General features: G+C 36.0%; 1 protein-coding gene across 1 annotated transcript in view; it reads right to left on the bottom strand.

Annotated features, from left to right (window-relative positions):
• LOC118190592 (uncharacterized) overlaps nt 1-17,904 on the bottom strand; it is a 64,450-nt gene that overhangs the window by 27,003 nt on the left and 19,543 nt on the right. Inside the window, exon 2 of the mRNA XM_035361345.2 lies at nt 16,505-16,646. Within this exon, the coding sequence (XP_035217236.1) occupies nt 16,505-16,621 (117 nt within the window). The 5' untranslated portion in view covers nt 16,622-16,646. The remainder of the gene's footprint in view (nt 1-16,504; nt 16,647-17,904) is intronic.

The following is a 17,904-nucleotide window of genomic DNA, read 5'->3' as shown; positions in this document are numbered from 1 at the left end:
GCGTTGTTTTCTCCGCGACGTTTTCGTCCGCGATGTTTTTGCCACGATGTTATCGGTGGACACCTTCCAAATTCTGAATCTTCAGAATGTCATGCTAAATTTATAACGTTTAGCTAACATTATTTGTCTCTGGTGTTCGGTCGGGAAAATCAAGTTAAATGCAAAACAAATGTAATGGTCTTATATTCAGAAAATATTATAAAAATCGATTGATTGAGCCAAAATTGCCATTCATAGAATAGCTCTTACAGCAGTTCAGTCATTATGCGTGTGTTATATCTGAAGAATAGCTTACGTTTAAGGACTAAGTAATTTATACCGTCAATACACCCAGTGCAGCTTTTACGGTTATTTACTGTCATTTCGGAAGAAAAATTCAAACTGCGCCTACGTGTCTAGCGGAATCTTTATGTAACTCTCATCCGGCCTATTCTCATTTACGCCATTCTGGCTTAGGAGCTTGCCCCCAAAACTTTTGCAAAAAATTCTTACACACCATAGACCAGAGTCGCGGGTCGCGGACCTGCAGCAGGGATTCGCCAAAAATTTTGATATTCCTTTAACTTATTATAATAATTTTACAATTACCAAATATTTTTACACAATGTATCTGAAAATAGATAAAGACAATACAGACAAAGAAAAATTGAAAACGTTTCGACGCATTCTTTTTATAGTATAAACGTTCATTTTACTTGCTTTTCACATGACTCTGTCATTTCATCTGTTAGTTATTTAAAATTTTCACATTGCACTATGTGTTTGACAGTTTCACTCACGCGTGTGTCGAATTTGTGCAATGCTTATTGGGTCCCACAAAATTTTTGTAAATATTATGAGGTCCTGTGGCCACGAAAAAAATATCAGTGATGAAAAGGGGTTGCAACTGAAAACGTTTAAGAAGCTCTGCCATAGAAAACGGTGCTTGGTTTCCAAGAAATTCTGTTATTCACCGGGACATCGGCATATCACGCATGCATAATTATATTTTGATGTATTCGCCTCACGTCTTTGGCAGTATAGCCATCTCCTTCTGAGCTGAAGCCCACCAGCGGCCGAGCGGTAAACACGCTGAACACTGGTAGTTCGGTCCGAGGTTCGAATCCCGCGAACGGGCTGGCTGCATGGGCGTTTTCGTGGTTTTCCCCATGTGTAACGTGTATACGAGCCAGTTTCCCTTAGAAAGTCCTCCACGAAAGGCATCCCTCCCCTTAGGCAGATAGCCCTAGTGTGCTTTGCCATAATTAAATACACCACACCACACCTTCTGACCCGAAATCGTAGCAATTACTAATTATGATTTTACAACTGACTGTATTGTAAAGATACAAGTTATTCAGATACCAGTTATACAGAGGCTGTTCGCACATTTTTTAGACGATTTTGGTAAGCGGTAATAAAAAATCGTTTGCTGCAAAAGATGTAATTGCAATTGTACTATGTTTTTAAAAGTCAAAATTATCGTCTGCGGCTCGAAAGTTTTGTTTTTATTCAAAATGGCGAATTTAACAAAGCAGTGGTTCGAAGACTACATTTACGCTCTTTCCGAAGAGAAATATGCATACTCCGTTATCCAAAAACGATGTGAGAGTCGTAGTTTTGTGATATCTAAAGCGTCGATAGGTAATATCATCAACAAGAAAGGAAAAAAACGTCAAATTGGAGCCTCAAGGGGGACAAAAATTCCAAACAAGTATCCAAGGAAAAAACGGACATCTTCAACTATCGCAAAGGTATGTTGCTTAATGTTAAAAGAAAATCCCCCTAGTCAAAGGACAGTTGCAAAATCATTAAAATGGTCGGTGTTCACTGTAAACAAAATGATAAACGTTGATTTAAATCTTAAGAAAGCGAAAAAACGCAATTTGCATCGTCTCCTTCCAAAGCATATCTCTCAACGCAGGACACGCTACAGAATTCTACAATATGAGAAACACTTATCCAAAGAAAAATGGAAAACAATTGTCACAATAGATGAAGCATGGGTGTATTTAAATGATTGTAAAAAAAAAGAGCCATTTATTATCATAAAAGGGGAGAAAAAAATTTAAGTACATGGTTCAAAGAATCGAAAGAAAGTTTTTCTAAAATATTCATGATTGTTGCTGGTTTTTATTAGAACGGCAAGTTAAAAATAAAGAGAGTGCAAAAAAATGTCAAGATTAACTCCAAATACTATCAGGAATATATTTTATCGCCAATTTTTCTGAATAAAATACCATCGCTTTATCCACAGTGCCATCAATCTGTGAGACTCCATCAGGACAAAGCTAGCAGTCACACATCAAAATCCACTGTAAATTTCCTAAAAGAAATAGAACAAAAAACTGGTATCAAGGCCATAACCCTTCACTGATATCCCTACTAAATCTCCCTATGTGTCACCTATGGATTTTTGTGCTTTCAGACTTTTAAAACCTGCATTATCCAAACGTTGTCCCAAAACCCTAACAGGACTCTGGAAAGCTGTTCGTGAGGAATGGGATAGAATACCTCTTCTGCCACTTCGAAAGGCATTATTATCCTGGAAATTGCGGTGTCGAAAGATAGTTCAGAATAAGGGATGTCAAATAGAACATCTAAAACACAAGAATTTTATGTAATTTAGTTTTGCGAATACAATATACATCGTCTAAAAAATGTGTGAACAACCTCTGTACATCACTTTGTCAAATGACTGTATTGACCTCGTAATGACACTTGACCTTTTTTCCAGACTCACACTTTATTTATTATTTTTCATTTGCAAAGATAGAATTTTGTTTTCTTTATTTAGGATCTTGTTTTTAAGTTTCCTTCAGTGACCATTTATACTCACTCAGAGTTTAGCTTTCCACTCAAACTCTATGCCCGTGGAGATTTGCACTTCACTTTTAAATACGTCAAAATGTTATTGTACCAGCAAACTCCAAAAACCCGTATTTGCCTTCTCCTGTTCACCTCTGGGAATTTCATGTTTTCTTTTTTGAAATGATATGCGATAAATGCAGTTCCCTTCTTTACTATAGTAAACCTAACTTTGAGCCAAATAAACTTGTGTATAAAATGCATGAAGCAACCACATTTGTAAAAATAATTTTTTCGTGGAGAAATGGAACATACGTCAAATCGTCCACAAAATTAAGTTTTATTCAAAATATTCAGAAACTTAAGGTTGCTCTTTTGCCTAATTTTAAATTTTACACTGCTTGTTCCTGGTACAATTAAATTAACAGTTCTCATAGTTTTACCATTCGACATTTTTAAAAAAATATTTAATTTATCTTTCAAATTCACTATTTAGCCAATACTTTCAAACTCACTTCTTAGCCAAATAAGTAATTTAAATGCAATATACTTGCTTGTTATTAATTAACTGTACTTCTATTTTATTTTTTAATAATAGCTGTAATAGATATAATTTATAAAGCATCCAATTCCCATAATATATTTTGCCGAAATGGTGACTTTTATAAATAGAATCATTATTGCAATTAATAAAAAGCGTTTCTAACTCCATACATTACGCATCTGGATGAAGAATAAGCGTATACACACAGCTTACCAATGAGTGTTTCTTCCTTTCCTTCACATTTACTTTTACTCTATTGTCGCTGTAATATGCGCATATAGTGTTATGTCTGGTATGGAGTGACTCCGTGTGGTAACTGGTGCTGGTTGTATTGGTTGCATATTACTTCTGCATATGGAACTTAAACACGCTTATTATAAATCTCTGAGGAAATCTATTAATACAATAGCGGCCGTTAAATTAATACGGAATGCATAGGAACAAAATATTTATAAATAAAACTATTGCCATCGTTAAGGGAGCCATTTTGCTAGCAACAAGTGTCTCTCTAGTCGATAATTTTAGAACGCTGTGTGATCTTGCTCTCTCGGGAAGAGTTCGTAAACTAAATTAGTCACACTCTTTATATTTTTCGATGTGTTTTACTTCGTCTGATTTGTTATAGTCAAAGATGATATTACTAGACGAGCTGAAAGGTGGTTGGTTCTTCGGCCCCCTGAATTCGAGAAGCCATGATGACAAACATAGCGCATGTCTCTAAAATACTGTGACACTGGCAGTTGACTCTTGCAATGTCAAGTGGAGACATTACTGAACAAGCTACACACCTAGTGATAGCTTGCAGGCTGCGACCTGTGATGGGACCGAGCACATGAATTTCATATCTTTCAGTGATTTAGGTCCACAAGAGCCACTCAAACACTCTCCATACGAAAGAGTTGAGGAATTTATTTGAAAAGAACAGACAAATGTCAGAAAACTTTTCTACATAATTTTATTGAATGATAAATTTATTAAAGAGTGATAACATTGAAACAATATTACCTAGTGCCATGCTATAAAGCAGTTGTAATTATACCTACATGAAACAAAGTTCAGTAAATCGGTCATCACTTAGTCAGTGGCCATATTTTATTCATATGCATAAATTAAAACAACAATCCAAAATTGCAACATCACAATAGACAGATTTTTTGTGTTTTCAAGTAAGGAAACCCAGAAAGAAAATTCACTCTTTGTTTTATGGGCAATCTTTATAAGGTATTTCTCCCACTTTTCTATCGTGCATTCGTGGTGTAGTGGTTCTGCACATTGGGCCGGTATTCCAGAGGTCCGTGGTTCGATTCTCGGCGAAGGCGTTGCTAATTTTCCATCTCTCCGGTTTTTCCAAAAATACCTAATGTCTCCACAGTGGCGCCCGATTGGATCAGGTTTCTCCACACCTAGGATTTGGCGATTAGGTCCCCTGAAAACCCCAGTCGCCCTTTAAAAAGGGGAGTATATAAATAACTTTCCTAACGTGCCTTCGTGGTGTAGTGGCTATGCACACTGGGCCGGTATTCCAGAGGTCCGTGGTTTGATTCCCGGCGAAGGCGGTTGCTAATTTTTCAATTCTCCTGCTTTCAAAAAATACCTAATGTCTCTACATCTTCACTGAAACAAATGTTAAATAAATTATATAAAATTGTGTTTTAATATTATATAATTGCAGTTCGAAATATAAACTAATGTATTTTGAGCTTGTATTGTTCTGTTGCCTATTACTGCATTATTATTTTAACTGTAGATCCAAATCGACTGCCATTGGAAAGATTTTGAAATTGATTCATTATATCTAATCTTTCATCTTCTACTAAATGCGTGCGTATTGTATCAACAGGTTCCAACTGGATATTTATATTGCCAAGATTGGTCATAAATAAACATCATAGTATCTGGCTTTGCAATATCTATCAACTATCGACTAACAAGAGGCGGATGAATCTGAACGCAGATTAGATATGCCCTGTCAAGAAGGAAACGTCAAGTTTGTCTGTTATGGAATGGTAGAAAAGTTACCATTCACAAACTGTCGGTGTAGAAAACAACACACTCTAAGCCAGGGATTCTCAACCAGGGAGATTTCATAATTTTAGGAAAGATGCATTCAGCATTTTATTGATATTTTTAGTGTTTAGTTTATGAATATAAAAAGCTGCTTTTATTCAAGTTTTGGAATTTATTAACATTTTCTGTACTTTCATAAAACGTACGTTTAATTAATAAAACACATTAAAGAAATCTAAATAAATGTATCTATGTATTTTTTAAATTTTGGCAGAGAGAGGGGGATGATCTTCTAGCAATGGTGAAAGGGGTACATGGGCAAAACAAATTGAAAATCATTGCTCTAAGTAAAATTTAAAAAGACAGCAAAAAAATGCATGAGGTAGCTGTAGTAATAACCATAATAGCAGCAGATGATAACATAATCTTTTATAACTTAATTACTTCATATCTAATAATATTTTTGCCTTATTTACAGTGTGTGTCTTTTGTTTTGGTTATTGATTTAATTTACTTAAGCAGATGAAATTATTCTCCATACTAAACTGCTCAAAATACAGATAAACTGTTAATAGTATTTTTCTATTAATCAAAATATGGGTAATTCCTCTTTTCTGTGTATTTTTAAATGCTTTGTGTTTAAATGTGATTATAAGATAACCGTACACATCCGCCCTTGTCTTACCTCTGATAACAGGGAGTTCACTGTAGATATTAATTTAGAACAGAAGCACAATCCTAAGACATCGGACAGCTTAGAATTATGTGCTACATATAATAGGTTACAGCTATTATTATCAGGGTAAAAAATTTGATGTAGACACATTTTTACCCTGATAATAATAGCTGTAATAAGTCTGTGTCTTGCGCTTTTATGTAAACAGACCGTATGCAGCGATAAAATTCAGAGTTTTGTTATGGAAAGTATGAAAAAAAAAGTATTATTTTATTTGCGAAAGGGATCGAAGATTTAGGGTGGGTTTACTGTGTCTTCGGCTTGTTGTTTAATGTATTACAGAAAAGCACTCCAGGATTATCTTCTAAGGTAAGGGATGTCTTTGTGTAGGAGCGCAGCGAGAGGGAGGCGGAGAGCGCAGACTGCTCCTGCTGGTACGTTTCTGGGATTGGCCTTTTTTATGTGACACATGATTTTACAGGAGTTAGTCATATGAATCTCAAAGAAAAAAGAAGGATTATGATTTATTAGAGCAAAGTTCCCTACAGTTATCTGCCTGAAGAAAGGGATGCTTTCGCGGAAAATTAAAGTTCTTTATGAAGGAATGAAACTGGGAACTGGGTCACATTTACATTACGAAAGTACCACTGACTCATATTCACATTACCCATAGGATCCCAAGTCAAACTATCAGTATTCAACAGTCTTTCTTATCCCTCCGGTAAGTGGTGAAGTAAAGCATCATAAGATGTTGAATTGTCGCAGGAAATTGAATTAGGAGAGAAAAGGCATTCTACCACACAAAGTATTCAAAGAAATTATAACAAGATGTCAGCAGCTTCATATTTTTGCTATGCCTTCCTTAGTCCACTGAAATTTTTAAATAAAAATTTGAATGTTAACTATTAAAGTATTATGACAATGATATTAATAACGAAGAATTCCTCAGCATAAAAGAAATATTTCAGAGTTTTATTTCTATTATTGCTTGGGAAAACGAAATATAGCTTCCCTGTCGGAAATCAAGTACTTAGTAAAAGGTCTCAAATTACGAAAAGCCCCTGTAATAGATTGAACATCAAATACTGTCATACGGAACCTTCCTACTAACATGATCCCAAGATTCCCTTCAATCCTAAATGCGTGCCTTTTCAATTCCTATTTCCCCCCAAAACTGGAAAAGAGCCAAAATTATCATGATCCCCAAGCCTGGAAAAGATCATTGCAACCCCGAGGGATATAAGTTTTGGGGAAATCTTTGAAAGGGTGATTCTACGCAGAATGAAATCCTACTTTCACCTGCTTCCCCATGAGCATTTCGGATTTGGACCTCATCTCTCCACAGCTAAGCTGTTAATCAGAATCACTGAGTTCGCAGGGCCACCCTGCACTCTAAACTTCAAATTGCACTCCTCATGTTAGATGTGACCCCGTCTCCCATGCCAGACATGGTCACATCTCCCAGGCCACACGAACAACATCTCCCAAGCCAGACAAACAACATTTTCCATGCCAGATGAAGTGTAAGCCTTGGACCACGTCTGACATGAGAGACTCATGTGCAAGTTAATTGATTTTCATTTCGACAGAGAATTAATTATCATACTTCACTCGTTCTTGACAGGTGACAGGTGACGGAGGACGGGGACGCCTGATGTTTAACAGAGGTAAACAGGCATATGTCCCGCGCCCTCCCCTATCTAGTGGCAGCAACTCCCAGGAGCCTCATGAGGCCACCTTGGGAGTTTATTGAAGAATTTTACGTAATTGTACATGGCCATACAGAGGCGTCTTAGGAATACATTAGTTTTGATCGATAAGCTGATGATTTGTTACATCTTGGTTTTTAGACACTGTTAGACACTAATTACAGCATATACATACACATACAAGTACATACAATTGCACATATAAAGATACATACAAAACACTTGTAAAACACATATAAAAGCACATATATAACACATATAAAACATGTAAGCACATTATATAAAAATAGAAATTAGATACTAGATTGCACACACTTATACAAGTAAAACACATAGTTATAATGAAACATATTTAAGCTAATATATAGTATACACTTACACTAAAGACACATTTAGACCATTTAGACACATTTAGATCACATATCACATGCAAAATGCGCAAATAAACATACATAAAGCATGCAGGCACACTGTAGAATATTAAATTTTGTTATTAGATGATATAGTAATTACAGATGAAACTTTACTCTGGAGAATACATTATGCAATACATTATATCAGGTACACAATACTTATTTAATTTGAATAGATATGCAGCGCTTTTTATATACATAATGCTTACAGAATTGATACACAATGTAAAAACAGATACACTATGCTTGTAAAGCATTAGATATTAGAATTTATACTGCGCACAATTGTACAAACGAAATAAGACACTATACTACTATATACAACACAGTTATGGTGTACAATTATGCAAACACAATTATACTAACGTATTAAAACGCAGAATAAAACACTATACTACGGTATATAACACAATTGTGCACAATTATATAAACACAATTATACTTACACATTAAAAAAAATCTATACTATTGTATACACACAATTATAGTACGCAGCACCATGCATGCTATGTTGCCAAGCTATATATTCCTATGCGAAGCTATGAGATTATACAGGTAATGCAGATACAATATTGATAGATATAGATGAATTATACATTATGCATATGTCAGATACAGTGCAGATATAATACAGATATGATGTGCAGGCAATAACTGTAGTGGAGACACTATGTTATAGAATGCGCTGAGCTTATTTTATATTATATTAGATGCACAGTGTTTATTGGATTAAAGTAGGTACACAGTACTTTTTATATACACATTGCTCACAGAACAAATGCACAGTGCAAAGTCAGATACACAACAGGTTGTAAGTTATTGCAGGTAATGCACACGCAATGTAGATAGTTGCATAGTAATTATATGCTTTATATACAGCAGATACTGTGCAGAATTTGACAAATTCAGTGCAGAATGAGGTGCATATTTATTGCAGATAGTTTGTATAACGCGTTTGTGTAATACTGGCATATAATAGTACTGGCAATGACTGTAGGAGAAACACTATGTTGTAGAATACACAGTGCATATTAGTATTGTAATAGATACATGATGCTTGTTGTATACACAATGCTTACAGAATGGTTACACAATGCAAAGTCGGATACACATTTGTTTTACACTGTTCAGTTAAGCATGGACTAGCATGGACATGCAAGTAGTAACCTGTGATTAGTCAGTGTTGAGCTCTGTACACTGTTGATAAGTTCTGTACACGATTTGTCAGAGCGTTCCAATTACTCTGCGCACAGTACCTTATACACTGATATATAACTTGCAGTTGTTGTAATAACTGTGGTTATTCCAGGAAATACTTCTATAGATATTTCAGTCGTTGTAACTACTACAGAGACACAATGCAGGTAGCAGTCTGTTCATAGTCAATAGTTTGCTCTATACGCCGTAAGTGAGTACTGTACGCAGTAAGCAGCTATGTCTGCAGTTATGTTACAGTGCAGTTATGTTATAAGCGCAGCACATAATTTAAACATATTGTAAGTTGCATTCAGCTGATTGTCAGTATAAGAGACTGTCAGAATTCTGTTGATGATTTGGTAGTGAAAGCTGACTGTGGTTGCTTTATGAGACGCCTTAATTGACGCTAGTTTGGTTGGCAGATATCTTGCCCTAGGTCGTTGACCTGCCTAATTATTTGGCAGATCTTTTTGACCGCTGGTGGGTGCTTAATGATGAATCGTTTATATGATTCTATATTTGTGGCTGGGAGTGGTAGGTGTAAGTTGGATGTCAGGCTGCATTCAAATATGTAGTGGTCGGGGGAGCCAGTTGCCCCGCAGACGCATATATCTGTCATCGAAATTGCATGTCTTTGAAAATAGGATGGAAATGGGCCGTGCCCCGTGATATAGTATGTCAAAGGTGCAATGGCCTGGAGACGTTCGTTGTCTACTATTGGGTAGAATCCATGTGTCCTTCTTCCTGTATCACAGTTATCCCACTCCTGTTGCCAATGTTCTTTGCTTAGTTCTCTTAGCGTTCGCTTTAAATACGAAGTCGGGATTGGAGTTGTCACCTCTTGCGCGTCGTTGTTGAGTGCCGCCTCGTTTGCTAACTGGTCTGCCATCTCGTTACCCTCTATGCCATCATGTCCTTTCACCCAGATTAGTTTGATGTGTGTTTGCATATTGTTACGCAGGAGCTGTTGGATTGCTATAATTGTGGGTGAGGTATAGTGGTGATTCATGATTGCCTGTAGCACTGACATGCTGTCTGTGTGAATTTCGGTTGCTGCTAGATTGATATCCTGAGCATACTGATTTGCAGCTGCTATTGCCACAGCTTCTGCCTGGAAAATGCTGTTGTGGGTAGCGAGATGGCCTTTCCATTTGCTTTCCACTCGGTCATTTTTGAAGTGAACGAAGGCGCATCCCACTCCATTGTCATGCTTTGATCCATCGGTGTAGAATCGTGAGTTCACATGTGGAGTTTCTCTGAGAGGCGTTGGGTGTTGTGCTGTCACGACATGGATGCCTTTACTTTTGTGTGCCGGGTGCATATACTGCACACTCCCTGGTAATTCATACTATGTTGCATGGAAGGCGGTGCCAGCAAAGTTGGCATCTTGTTTTAGCCTAATTAGGCGCTCATATGCAGCTTCTATGCTGGCCTTTATGTGCAGGGGTGTTAGTCCCGCAAGGACCGTTATTGCACTTGATGCCGTTGTCCTATATGCCCTACTTATGTTTAGAGCAATTGGCCGTTGTATTGTTGTCAAGAGTTTGATCTTGCGACTGCTTATTGGTTGCGCCCATATAGCCGATGCGTAAAGAACAATTCTCTCCGCTACCGTTAGATATAGCATTTTCTGGATGTGAGGGTTTTGCCCCCAGTTGCTTCCCTGGAATTGTCTGGCTTTCTTAGCTATATTTGCTGTCTTGACTCTGATGTCTTGAAGGTGGGGCAGCCATGTGAGACCCTGATCCCATGTAAGTCCGAGATACTTTATGGTTTTTGAGATCTTTAGATTTCGTCCCATCAATTTTATACACGGCCGTCGCGTTGGATTAGTTCTCGGTCGTGGGATGACTACTGCCGTTGACTTCTGTGCGGAAATGATCAATTTAAGTCTACTGCATTTATCTGAAAATATGGAACAGGTTTCGTACCATTTCGTTCGAGTTCTTCTCTTGTGCGGCCAGAGACTAGCAATGCCGCATTATCTGCATATGCTATCACTCTGGTATGGGTAGGCCATTTGATTTGTAATAAGGAATTAAACGTGATTATCCACAGTAGAGACCCGGCACATGAGCCCTGTGGGCACCCTCTTTCCTGCTGTTTAGTGACGACACCGTTATTATTGACTATAATTAGACTTCTAGAGTGGAGATAGTCAGTGAAGATATTAAAAAGGTTCCTTGGACACTTTGCCTCCCTGAGGGCCTGCTTTATTGCAGGCCACCAGAGAGTATCAAGGGCACTTTGAAGATCTAAAGAGATAAATGCAGTATGTAGATTGTTGATTCTGTTGTCATTTATATGTTTTCGAATGTGTTCTAGAGCATGGATGGTAGATGTGCCTGTCCTGAATCCATATTGATGTGGGCTAAGAAAGTTTTGTCGGTATAGATGGTGCTTCAGCCTGTTGACTAGCAGTTTTTCGTAGATCTTAACCAATGCAGATAACAGACTTGACTGGAAGCTGTCGAAAGATTTGCTTGATCTCTTCCATTTCAAATGGTTCGTCGTCTGAAGTCTCTGGGATAGTGGTGTTTCCCCTTGTGTGCCTTTGCTCTGGCGTGTCATCGTCCGGATCGTCTGCTGGGAAGACTGTGTTTAAGGTTGTGGTTGCCGTGGATTCTGCTATGTTGGTGGTAATGGGTTGGTTGGCAATTTGGGCATAGAGTTGATCCGGCTTAAAGACCTTGTTGGTGGCAAGCTTGTGTAGAATTCCATATGGGTTGTTATTTTCTGTGCAGAACTTACGCCAGCTGGTTATTTTGGCTTAAAGGATATTATTTTTATAATGCGCTCTTTCTTCCCTAAAGGTTGCTAGTATTGCATTCTTGGTGGTTTCGTTAATGTTGGTGCGAAGGCGACGTCGTAAAGCCCTGCACTTTTGCCGTTGCTGTCGCAGCTGTTTGCCGCTTGTTTGCCGCTGCACTTTTGCTCGTTCTTGACAGATCATACGTTCTAAGTCTCCGATGGCAATGCCATTTCGTATATAACCCTTATCATCGCTGGTGTTCCACAGGGAAGCGCGGTCAGCCCTATCCTCTACTTCTCTATGTTGCTGACTTTCCCAAGACCTACTGCCAATAATTAATGCTCGCATATTACGCTGACGATACAGCCTTGGCTGTTAAGTCAGCAAACATAAACCATGCAATTAAAAAACTACAAGAACAGACCCAGAAAACTGAAAACTGGTGTTGCAAGTAGCAATTAACGTGCAAAAATCCCATCTCCTAATTCGCAGGAAAAACTTTTTTTCTGCAACCAAGAGAAATCTGCAGCTTTCGGCGAATCTGTTCCAATTGTGAGCCAAGTGAAATATCTCGGCGTCATACTCAATGACAAACTTACGTGGAAAGAGCATATAAACTATATAAGAAATAAGGCGCTTTGTGTGATGAATTTAATGCTCCCCATCATAGGCAAGCACTCCAGGTTACAGCTACGGAAGAAAAGACTAATATATATACTTCTACCATTAAAAAGGCCAATTTTGACCTACGCATCCCCTGCCTGGATTGCAGTAACGGACAGTGATATTCCGAAACTGCAAATTGTTCAGTCAAAGTTTCTAGAACTATAACGAACGCAAATTATTATGTGCGTGATGATCAACTGCACAGCCACCTCAAACTGAACTACATTGATGATTACCTAAAGAAAGCAAATGATCGACCTAGACTGTGAGATGTAAATTTCTTTGGGACTTTCCTTATATCATGATTATTTTGTTCAGTTTTGTAATTGTTAATTAAATTTAACAGAAAATTTTTGTGACAATTTTATTATTTTGCATATTTTAATGCGTTCTTTTGTAATTGAATTGATTCACTTTGGTGAACTTGATAGGCATTAATTGTGCATTCTATTATAAAAATTTGCATTCATGATAGTTATTTTATATTATTCTTTACTTTAATCTTGAATGCATTTTGTATTTGATTTTGAAATTCTGTAAAATTTTATGTCGGCATTTTTCTAGTATTGCATTTGTCTTAGCGATGCCAGCAAACCTAATCTAGAATAATTATTTGTATACCTTTTTGCACTTTTCTGAATTGAATAGTTGACCTGTTTTTGTGAATTTGATTGGTTTTACTTGAGTTCTCTATTGTAAAATGTGCATTTAAGGCAGTATTTTATAATAATTTTCTTTGACTTATTTTTGAATGAATGTGGTTTTTGGAATTGGAAATTTTTCATATCTTTATGTTGGCATTATTCTTGTACTGTATTTCTATCGCGTTGCCAGCAAACCTGATGTAGAGTTTTTATATTACTTGCAGTGGTTTTGTTTTTAAACCAAATTTATGTTTTGTATTGTAATAATATCTCAGGTTCAGTGTATTTTATGATAATATTGTTCAGTTATCAAAGTTATTGGTTCTTAATTCTGAATTCATATGAAAAAATTTTATTTGACAGTTTATTATTGTCTTAGTTTATCTTTATGCATTTTTTTTTTTACCTAAATTGACTGGTTCTTCTTGAAATTGTGAATCTAATTGATATTAATTGTGTATAATACAGTGATGAATGTATTATATTTTGTTTGTACCATAGTTTTTATTTAAATTAGTTGGACTCAGTTTTGAAATTGTTTGAATGCTTATAGGTACTACTTGTAACATGCTTTCTTTAGGGTCTATTATGACTATGTTACTTATGTTCTTGTGTTCTTGAAGGCCTTGTATGCCACTGTAAACTTATTCTGCTTAGTCGTAATAAATAGTTTCTGGAGGCAGGGGCTTTAATCCGTGTAAGGCAGACATCATGTCAGCTAGGTAATGGAGTCCCTGTTCTCTGGTTAACAGTGTATGAGTTACTGCACGAAGATCGCTTTCTCAAACCTTTCGCTGCCCATATAACATTCCCACATAATTTGTGGAAAGTAAAATGCCCAATTGCTAAGTAGGACTTTGAAAATTTTTAAACACTGTATGTAGTTTTAATTTAATTTGATTATCATGAAATGTAAATGTAAAAGCTGCAAAATGTTTTCCTAGAGGCAATCAGATGATAAGATCACCTCACGTGATGCAGGAAAGAAGTTTAAGATTAAAGTGGACCAACCAGATGCCTACAGAACTGCTATAGCCAGGCGTTACTTTGACACCACCTCAAAGAGCCGGATCATCTTATGATTGTTATGCCGGATCATGATATTCCGGCATACAACGTAACTAAGACGAAATAGAAAAGTGGAAAGACGGTTGCTTTGAATCTTTGCATTTTGTTTTAAATTATAGTTTCTAGAAAGCAGATGCGAATATTCTAATATAAATGCAGAATTTCCTTACCTATGCTGCAAATGTGTTTTGTTGTAAGCGAAGATTTTTAAAAATTCACATTTCTTAAAAAACACCTCAAATCTAAAAACGAATACATTTCGTTTGAGAAATCTTACTGTAGAGTAATCTTACTGTAACTTGCGTTTAAGTAAACTTTTGTCCATTCCGTTTCACGAACCAACGTCATTAAGTGAAAACTATATTATATATATTATTTGTACTTATTTGTGGATTGCGTGTTTAACATACAATTCTTATTTTTAGTATCATTTTATTTGTTATTTATTTATGATTTGCTTTATTTTCTGTGAGATGTCTAAAAGATATGAGAAAATGTGACAATGCTTATTTTAATTTATATAAATATGTACTCTTCTCGCGATCGCACTTTTTTATGCATTTTTATTTATTTATTTATTTATTTATTTAATAATTATTATGTATTTTATAATATTTTTTATTAACAGTAACTCGTATTTGTACAAGTTAATTCGTGTAGCACATTGTATAGATTTTAATTCTGATACGATCGGCACTGGAATTGAAAAAATATCTTAAGAATTATGGGAGATATACTTAAAGATCCCTATAGGACCTGAACAATAAATGTTCTGACCAATCTGGAGATAACTGACAATTTTTTTCCTAATTTGTGATGTATAGAAAGTTTCTAGAATACATGTTTTCTGAGAACTTACTCGTAAAAAAGGTTTTTAGAATTTTAAGTACCGTATTTATGCGAATCTAATGCGCATCCCCATTTTAAAACTTTAAATAATAAAAACATTGTTTGTCGGCGAATGTAATGCGCATCAATGATATGAGGAATTTATTGAATCTTATTTTATACAACAATGGATTTGTATATAAACTATCAATTAATGGTATGATAATTTTATTTAAATTTAGATACCATATTTTATACAACAATGGATTTATACATAAAGTAGTAGAACATAGAATTAACCTATTAGTGGGCAATTGTTATGTGAAACAATCACTGTTAATTACCACTACCGTATATACGGTACCTATCGTAAAATATGAACATGAAATAAATCGTAACATTTCTATCTAGCTAACAGTTTCTACAATTAGTGATTAATAGTAAACGTCTTTATTCACTGTTTTCATCACTGGAATCCTCGCAGCTCTTTTCGTCAGACGCAGATTCATTTCTTCTTTCCTCATCATCATCATCGTCATCCTCGGCGTTCTAGAGCTCGTCATCTTCACTGCCATTCAATGAATTTGAAATGCAGCATTTCTTGAAAGATTTCACAATCTTTGGTGCTTCGATGCTTTTCCAGGCAGCAGAAACTCAGTGCAACAATGTGCGATGCAGCACGCTTAATTCTTCCTGTCGGGGTCAATTCACGGTCATCGGCGAATTTTGCACTCGAATCTAATGCGCCATCGAATCTAATGCGCACCCCAATTTTGAATACTACATTTGGCCAAAAACGATGCGCATTAGATTCGCGTAAATACGGTAGATCTCCCTGCCTTTGGGTAGTTTTGTAAACAGGGGACTGTACAAAGCCATTAGTCAATTGATAATTAAGAATCTGAGTTATTATCCCTTGACTGTTATGTTACTGAGATTATTGAGCAGTATTTGTATAGGCTTCGCTCTCTGAATGATTATGTAACTGGCGATAAGGATAATTATCTATAAGTCAATTTTATCTGTTCTGTAGCTCCTTTCTGCTAATTTCATTGCATGTAAATATTGTTATGAGCTAAACTGAAATACTAATATGTTTAATTTTTCTCTTTTAGTCATGTTATTTACAGAGATATGGATGGACGAATCCTTAATACATAACACTATATGCATACCATTTATTAAATTTGTGTAGTAAAACAATATCTCTTACGCGTACGGCTCCCGAGGATGGCTCATTTTCGGAAATAGTGTCATTATCATCTTCAACAAACTGTATATCTTCATCATTCTTCATCATTAGTGGAATTGTCACATGCCGTTCCGCCATGCTGTTGCGGCTTAGGATGTCCCACCTGCAACACAAATTAAATTTTTCGAAAATACGAAACAGCAAAAATTTGTATTTTCAAATTAGGTGCTTATTGGTTACATGGTACCAGCCAATACATTGCCAAAAAATGCCATCAGTAACTCCAATTATCTCAGGCGATTGACAAGGTTTACCTAATTCTGAAAATTCTGAAAGATTACCTAATTCTTCTATAGGAATGAGATTTTTTTTCTTTTTCTTTTGTTGTTAATATTTTCTCACTTTTTTGAGAGTAACTGAGAGTGTGGGATGACTTTATTTTAATTTTGATATCGACTTCGATCCCGAGAATGGCGACCACACGCAGAGTATAGAGCATATTTTGGAATCTGCAAAATGGAATACTGTAAGTGGCAGAATGTCACAGCTTTTAGTCACTATTTTTTTATAATAAAAACTTATATCGAGGCAGAGACAAGCTGTAAGGAATAACAACTTGTTTTGTATCGTTTTGAATGAAGTTGCCAAGTAATACCCTCTGAATATCAGAAAACCGGGTTTAATCATAAAATGAGCCGCATGCAGTGTTTTGTTGGGTTACAGAAAATCAACAAATACTTAAAATACTAAAATATTTAAGCATGGACATTCTTCTTGGGTTTGAATCCCATTTTAAGCTCATACTCGACAAAGAAATTGAAATTACTAGACATTTGAAGCCCTGATAAAATAGTTAAAGCTCATTTAATAAACTTTGAAATGAGTGACCATAGAAATTTAAATATTTCTGTCGAACAATGAAAACATATTATTTATTATTAATATGTTTGGGATGGTTATATAGAAAAATGGGTGTCGTTTGCGTCTGGTGGGTCTAGTAAACTAACCGTGTAGGAGTTGTGATAGGAGGTAGAAGTTGTTTTGATATAAGATAGACACTTGCTTGCTCATCTAATGCTGTAGAGCAGAACAGATTTAAATGGCACTCAAGCAAATAATTGAAACAATGATTGATGTAAATTTTTTAAGACTTATGTTTACGTAGCAATGATCAAACGTGCCACTGCATGTTTCCAGGAAGAGGAACTGAGAGTAAAGATTAAATTTAGAGGTAGAAAATGCTTGTAAACCATAATTCCTGTCCCATATTGTAAACTGCGATATCTACTTTAATTTAATGTGAAAGCCTAGGCTCAATTTTTTTAAGAATTGAGAAATTCTCTACCAAGGACATTAAGACTTTTGTTTTCGAATAGTTAAACTCTAGCGATGATGACTGCAGGGTTTATGATAGTTAACAA

Source organism: Stegodyphus dumicola, chromosome 5 (assembly GCF_044657685.1).
Source record: "Stegodyphus dumicola isolate Sdum_Otavi_A_Nest chromosome 5, ASM4465768v1".
In the NCBI taxonomy this organism is placed as follows: Eukaryota; Metazoa; Arthropoda; class Arachnida; order Araneae; family Eresidae; genus Stegodyphus; species Stegodyphus dumicola.
The sequence above is the reverse complement of the archived record's forward strand: the minus strand, read 5'-3'. Positions and strand labels throughout refer to the sequence as shown.